At 36.9% G+C, this 8,333-nt stretch overlaps 1 protein-coding gene across 1 annotated transcript; it reads left to right on the plus strand.

The window, feature by feature from the left end:
• Positions 1-750: 750 nt before the first annotated feature.
• Positions 751-7,155, plus strand: LOC120629424 (GA-binding protein alpha chain-like). The gene is made up of 2 exons (XM_039898365.1): positions 751-1,463; positions 6,933-7,155. Exons 1-2 carry the CDS (start codon positions 754-756, stop codon positions 7,153-7,155), a joined length of 933 nt encoding a protein of 310 aa, XP_039754299.1. The 5' UTR covers positions 751-753.
• Positions 7,156-8,333: the final 1,178 nt, after the last annotated feature.

The raw sequence follows: 8,333 nt of genomic DNA on the forward strand, positions 1-8,333 counted from the left end.
GTCGCAGAACCCAGCTGTTAACAAGACGTTCAACGAACGTCGCCATATTTTACTATGAAGTATTAATTCGTACTACCAGATGGCGCTGATATGAATTTTATTGCGCCAATATTAAAATGTAGGTCGGCGTAGATAGAGTACGTTTGATGGTTGAATGTTAAAAACTATTTTTGTCTTGTTATTGAGGTTTTTTTGGATCAGGAAGCTACTTGGTACGGGAGGAAGTATTAATTTAATCGGTATTACAGTATTTGTGATACTGAAATTGTTTTGTACTAAAACGACTCCCCAAGATTTTTATTTATTTTTTAAATTTACTAAGGGACAAATGTTGTAGAATGGTTTCACGGATTACTATGGCACCATAAAAAGGTTGTGGTCCAAAAAATAATAAAACAATTCAGACATACACACTCACGAGTAGGTAACTTCTTTTTAAAAAAATATGCTAATAGCTTTTCTTAACTTACATCTCCTATGTTACTCCACGTTGCGCAACTGCTAAAATTTTGCAGCCATTAGGTTTCTACAAAAATAGAAACAATCAAATCTTTCCTCTTAGTTATAACAGTACCTACTTGATAAAAGCTAAATAATCGTCATGGGTTACCGACAACGGTCAAGAGCTATGATCAGATTTAAACAATAACAAAATAATTTTGGACATCGTACACATTATGAATAATGCGTTCTTGGCGCTCACCGCTCATTCAGTAGCCGGCCGGCCCCCATATCGCACGTCATCGTGAAATCATGAGTGAGTTCTACCACATCATCAATGTTTTCAAACACAGAGACCCGTACAACGCTCTATGCCCCTACCCCATAACCGAGACCTACAATATTTACTGCGACCTGACGAATGCTAACCAGGATCCCCAAGATGATGACGGATGGGAGTTAAAAGACATGGCGGAATGGAACTTTGATGAATCCGTCGCGTGGATCTACCACTGCGCTGCTACACGCGAATTCAGCGTATTCGATATTCCATTGCACAATTTTAGGCTTCCAGGCGTTGACTTGAGGAACAAAAGGTGCAAAGACATTGTCAACCTCATGGTGAAGCCTAACGTAGATTTCGAAGTGTCAAGAAGGATAGCCCACACAATCTTTGACATGCTGCAGTGCCGTCTTGAAGTGGAGCGAGCAAGGTCGCGACTTCCGGACGGTAGCTGTATTCCTCATGTGCGTGATCCGATGAGCGCTCCTGAATGGAGCGAGGATGCTAATCGTATTGAAGCTGACCCCACTTGGTCAAACGATAGCGATGAAAGCCTGTCTGCAGACGAGGTTCGTAGCATGGAACCAGCAAGGAGGCCTCGAGGCCGGCCGAAAGGATCCGTCAAGAGAGACCGACAGACAGGAAGTGTTTCCGTGCCAGAGTTCCTGAGAGATCTTTTGTTCAAAGTCGAATTTTCCGAATATATTGAATGGGTGGATATTTCGATAGGAAAGTTCAAGTGAGTCAAATTTATGGTTTATTTCAATTATATTTTGTTTCAAGATGATGCAATACTAATATTTCAAATTCAAATTCCAAAAATCTTTATTCATGTAGGCCTATCACAGGCACTTATGAAGTGTTCATAGATATGTTTACATAATTGTAAGGGGACAATAAAAACTTCGTTCGCCAAATTTAACTTAAAGCCACGAGGGTTACAAACGCGCCCTGGTCTAAGAAGAGCCCACAACAAACTTAGCCGGGTATTTTTTTTTCTATCATCATATCACAGTAAATAATATTAAGCTATGAAGTTAATGCAATTCACACCCCTTCCATTTTGTCGTTTAAGTAAGTTAAGTAAGGATTTTTCTGTAACCTTACTTTATATATAAACTTTGAACTTATTGAGAGACACCTCAAAGATTTCATTCGGTAATTTGTTATAAAATAATATACAATGAATGAATGAACCCTTGATTAAATTAGCCTAGTAAACTGCACATCGATTTTATTTTTGTTTCTAATATTTATACTGTTACGGTCCATTTTCTTTTTAAATTTTGTTATATTTTTATGGAATTAAGTGAAATTAAGGGTTTATGATTGATCCATTAGTAAGGTTTAACCTGCGGCTGTGCTTATCAGGTCGGAAAACCTACTAGTAGCAAGCGACGCTAAGCGAAGGCGACAGTGGGTCGAAACTGCTAAATGGGCACCATCCAGGGCAAACTTCAAAATTCATTTATTTCAAGTAGGCCTACTTTATAAGCATGAAGTGTTGCATATTTCACATGTTCTGTATGCATCTAGCTGTAGATTGTTGATATGCCATGGTGTGCCCACATCAGGCGAATGTGCCATGCAACCACCGCTAGCGAGCCGCTCTCGAGCACGGCATCCAGTCAATGGTAATACAGCATCGTTCGTCTTGGATAGAAGCAGGCGCTACCTAGCGGAAATCTATGATCTATATATATATAAAAGAGAAAGTGTGTGGGTATGTTCCGTATAGGCTCCGAAACAGCTGGACCGATTTCAATGAAACTTTCAGGGTATCTCCGTATTGACCTGGCGAGTAATCCTGTAAAGTTTGGTGTCGATCGGAGCAATCCTGTTTATGAACTGTCAAATACAGCTTTTAATAAAATAAAGCAAAATCTAGCCCGGCGAAGCGGGCTGGGTACGCTAGTATATTATGAAAATGAAGCTCAATTTGCTATACTCCGCGAAAAGCAGGAGAATCTGTATGGTGTAAGTTATAATTTCTTCAATCTTTATACTGTACACCAAACAGATCTTCGGCAATGTACCCTAGACGCACGTTTCGCTCCGAAACCGGAGTATCCTCAGGAGATGTGACTCCTGAGGATTATACAATGAATAATTGATAAGACTTAACTTACAATGCCGAAGATCTGTTTGGTGTGGTGTATAAGGATTGAAGAAATTATAAATTACACCATACTGATTCTCCTGCTTAATTTTCTGCAAAGCTTAATTTTCATAATCGTTCGTCTTTATATAACTGCCATATTTTTTTTAATTTGATTTATTAATTTAACGGTCAGACTAAACGTTATTCTTAAGAATTATCGATGAAATGTGAGAACCGCTATCTATTGCGGTTAGGACTGTAAACTTTTTATTTCAACAGTTGGCGGTTTTTTGTAAATTACTACCAATAATTTATTTATATTGGGGCTATTAATATTTTTGCACTGAATATGCGTGTGACAACTATTCAAATTAACACGATGAACATCACCATAATTTTCTAAAAAATACATAGAGAATTATTCTTTTATAAAAAAATTATATTTGTAACTAAACAGACGGTTAGTTTTTATGATTAATCAAATATAAAGATTTCCTATTTTGTAAATCCAAAAGATCCATTCTACAAAGTATTTAAAAAAAGAAGCATGGAAAGACATTGCTTCTATAATTGGAGCTGACTAAGGACAATTTCATGGCAAGTTATTGAGGCAAAGCTAATTTTCAACTAGATAATATACACCATGCAAGCGAACGGAAATGCATGCGAGTGAGTACCACGCACACCCACGAGTTGCACTCAAGAGGAGACGTGCGCAGCAAACAATTGTAGTAACTGTACGCGTGCAGTGCTACCAGTTCATTCGCCAGATGTGGGCACACCTTAAAGTTGCCTCTTTCCTCATTGAAAGCCATTTTTTTACAAATAAACAATTTTGCAGTGATAAATGTAAAAAATATAAAGTTCATTCCGATAAAGAGTTCAGTGGAAGATAATACCGAACTAGCAACTGATATTACCAAATTGTACCTACATTGAGTATATTAGGTCCTTGCATATGAAATTGGCGGTCGCCACATTCGACCTCAAAAATCTCCTTTAGAAATTCCAATTTTAAATTTATAAATTCATTAAAAAATTCAATAACATCAAAATTCATTAATTTCAAGTAGGCCCAGTTTATAAGCACTTCTAAAACGTCGAGTCAGTCTGTTACGTAGTGACCCTACCACCGGTTCGGAAGACAGATTCTACCGAGAAAAGCCGGCACGAAACTCACCAAATTGCTCTTTCTCAACATCATTTTACAGTTTATTATTACATTATACAGCTCAGCAGTCATGCTTTTATGTTCTGGCAACCCTTATTCACTTGTTTTTCCCTATTTTGGTTTTTCTTTGCGTTACAAAATGAAAAGTTTAATAATAACCGTGATATACGAGTTCCATCGTGGCACCAGCGCTGCAGAAGCGGCTCGAAGGGTGGCGGCGATATCACAAAAGAAAATACAGTGCGCTTTTGAGTGCAACTTTCGTTCTGGAACTTTCAACCTGCAGAGCAAGCCTTTTGGACGGCCGGAAACCAAAGTTGATTACCTTTTTTTTTTTTCGAAATTTGGATAACTTGCAAGAGCAAGAGAAAAATTCGGGGCAGTCCAAGCGCCATCAAAGATTTTACTACGTATTTTGAACTACCTATGAGAAGGCAAAAGTGCATATATAGCGATGGTATGAGTACATACTTTGATAAAATAAATATTTAAAAAAATCGACTTTAGGTATGTTCCTCTCTTACAAAACGCCAATTTCATATGTAAGGGTCTAATATTTAATACCTAAATAAAAATGGAATTATCGGCAATAGCGCAGCGGCTTACTTTTGCTGGTACTGAGTTTGATGTGCGACCTCTTTATATTACAGAGATATGTGCGATTTTATTCAACCTTAAATATTTTAAAGTAGGCATTAAGTAACTAAATTGTTTCCTACTGTTTTATGCTTCATACTCCTGAGTTCCCATGGGAATGGGCATTAATTCCAGATTACAATAGCGAAGCGAGGCTAGTAAAATGTAACAATGAAACGATAACAGTATTAATTTCATAGTGATAACGATTCTATTACGAAATAAATATTGAGATACATTGTTATTCATTAATTGAGCATTGTCGGACAATAACGTACCCACCAACCGGATGGGCGTGTTAGTTGATGTCGCAATATTATTGAAATACATGTCGGTCTGGTGGGAGGCTTCGGCCGTGGCTAGTGCCTACCCAACCGACTGGTATAGAAGACATTTGTGGGATGAGTATACGCTTTTATAATAATATTCCTTAGACAAAATTTTGGACCTACATATACGTTTGCATAATATTAGGTTGGGGAAAAAGTTTCTTCTCATTTTTTAAGAAAATTCTAAACATTTTTAAATATAGTTTAATTTACATTTAACTTGAGTATTTAGTAGGTACCATTTTATATACAGAAATTTTTGGGCTTCTGATCAAAAAACTGAGACAAGTAGTTTTGGCAGTCCTCTCGTGATGTTAACCTGACACTGCCTTAATAATTCTGAAGTGACCGAAGTAGGTAGAAATCTGAAGGTGCAAGGTCAGTACTATACGGCGGATGCTTTAACACCTCCCAGCCAAACTATCTTTATTTTTGCTGAGTGGCTAAAGATGTGGTAGTTCTAGCGTTATCATAATGAAAAACCACACCCCTTCTGTTGATTAATTCCGGCCGCTGTCTCTCAACTTCTTGCTTTAATCTCATCAATCACTCGCAGTAGAGTTTAGAATCGATGGTCTTACCTGGTGGTAACAGCTCGTAATGAATCACCAGTTATCAGCTTTTTCAAAAATGGTTCGGTTTCATTACGTCGTAATATAGAATAGGACTAGGCACTAGTTCCATAAACATCGCAATTTTTTTTTGCGGTATGAAAAACAAATAAAAATTACACATTTTCCTAATTTGAATTTGGAAATAACCTATTATGTTAAAACACATTTATTACAGCGAAGTTACTATACAATTGATTGAATTTCTTAATGACGAGGTTGCTTTCATCTCTCACAAGATGGAAAAGTGTATGTTAAAATGAAAAATGTAGAATTTAAACCAACATCAGTTGAAAAAGAGCAACTGCTGAATTTCTTGCCAGCTTCTGTAATCGGCTTGACATACGTAGGTCCAAAATATGCCTTGCAGAGTACACTAAGTCGTCTCCAAGCCCATCAGCCCATATTAAAATAGCGTGGTGGGTATGTTGTAGCTGTGACACAGGATTAAAAACATACAGAAACTTACACTACTAATATTGAAGCATCAAAAACCACTCCCCTATGGTAGTGTTTCCCGAACAGGCACGCACTGCATACCATTTAGCAGTTGACAGTATTTATTTTACCTCTGTTGTTCTAAACGTTAACCATAAAATAGGAAAATGGGATGCCTTCCGAATCGGTGTTAAAGTCACTACAAACAGACCAACTTGACGTTTCAAAAGTACTTATCTTAGGCCTACTTTAAAAATGAATTTTTAATTTTTAATTTTGCTAAGATGCCAAGTGACTTGGCTTTGTGGTACAATGCCGCGTTAGGACCTATTATGCATAGGCATAGGTTTAATATTTTTAGTAATACCGACATTTTCATTTCTGCTTCTAAAGAGCATTACTGTATTACGCTCGTGGTTGGTGTGATAACGTCCGGATACACATTCCTTACATGCTCTGTGAAGTATTGCTTTGTAAAATTAAAAATTCATTTATTTCCAGTAGGCGTTATATAAGCACTTTTGTCAGGTATGTCTGTTTGTAGTGACTCTACCTAGAAGCCGGCAAGAAGCCCAGCTGCTGCTCTTTTTCATGGCTGAACGTATTTCGATGAAATTTAGCATATATGTAGCCTTTAACATAGAGAAGAGAACATAGGCTCCATATTACCCCGATTCCTTAAGTAGTTCCCGACGGAAAATTGAAAATTGTTTACGAGCTAAGCCGCGCGCAGACAGCTTTGAAATTTAATATGTATGCCACCTATGCTATGGAGAAGGACAAACCTATTTTCTATACCGATCTCTCAAATAGTTCCCGTGGTAGGATTAAAAATTGTTAACGAGCGAAGTTTTAAACCCAATTCTGAAGTCCACGTGACGATGTCGCGGGCACAAGCTAGTAATATATATTTCTTTCTCAGGTTCGTCAACCCGGATAAAGTGGCGAAGCTTTGGGGGGAAAAGAAGCAGAACAAGCATATGAACTTCCCGAAGTTTAGTCGAGCGATGCGCTACCACTACCTAAACGACGTCCTGGCGCGCTGCAGTGAACGCCTGGTCTACCGGTTCGGGTCCAACGCGCCAGACTATAAGACTAATAATCCTTACCTTTTAAACGCTACACCGAAATTTATCGGCCCATGATCCATGCTGCAATGCAAATAGTGTGAGGCAGTTTGGCCATTGGAGTGAATAAAAATACGTAGTAAAATAGTTTAATCTACCTCGTAAGGTTGAGCCCGAAACGCACGTAAATATGTTGCTTTTTATCACATATTATATCAAGTGTTCACATTTAATATACTTACTATGGAAGTGAGAGGAAATAGAGCTACTACTGTGGACAAAATAATTTGTATAAAAATTCATTTGTCATAATTTAACTTAACTGTATTAATTGTTTCAATTGTATTATTATATTTGTACCTACTGTTACAGAAATTTTGTGAAGTGTGTAAATAATTTAAGAAATAATTTAATTCTAACTTTTGATTTAAGTATCATTTTATCTAGTTATAGCTATTTTAGTATATTGTAAATAGCCAGAAAAATTATAAGAGCGATTGCGTTGCTCAAAAGCGGGTAGGTACCTACATATAGCAAGGTTGAAATAGTCTAGAAGTTTGAAAATCTGCACACATTTAAGTAGATAGGAACTGAAAAAAACAACGAAAATGAAAACGTCTCTAAAATTTTATTTTATTCATCATAACAACCTATCCTTCCTCCTGTCTGCCCGCGGCTTAGCTCAATTTTCCCTCGGGAACTACGGCAGGAATCAGGACAAAAGGTGGTCTATGTTATTTTACAGGTCAAAGGTTACACGCATGCCAAATCCGTTGCGCCATCCACACTTTCACATTTATAATATGTATTAGTAGGATAGTAGAATAGCTAAACCTATTGTTAATACTGAAACCATATCATGTTAATTGTAGAGCAGCTTCACGACGCAATGTCCACAACTTTTGATGGTAACTTTGAAAAGAACATTCTAAATAAGCTTTCGGAAAATGATACATTAGCTATCCTTTAACATTCTAAAGTATAAGTGTAAAGATTCTACCAAATTCAAAAATATTCACTGACACTGAAGTAATTCTAAAATATAAATTCAATGGTGCCATCTACGGAAGGAAATCACAACTATTTTAATGTCATTGTCCGACACAAGATGGCGTTGAACGTCGTAGAATAAATATTCTACTTTTCACATGAGGTTACCTTATTTTACCCCGAAATGTTCCAACATGCATATAGATGGCAATAAAACGATTTTTGAACTTAATTTTAACAAATATTACAAACATATTAACATTTAT

Source organism: Pararge aegeria, chromosome 14, assembly GCF_905163445.1.
Source record: "Pararge aegeria chromosome 14, ilParAegt1.1, whole genome shotgun sequence".
Lineage (NCBI taxonomy): Eukaryota > Metazoa > Arthropoda > Insecta > Lepidoptera > Nymphalidae > Pararge > Pararge aegeria.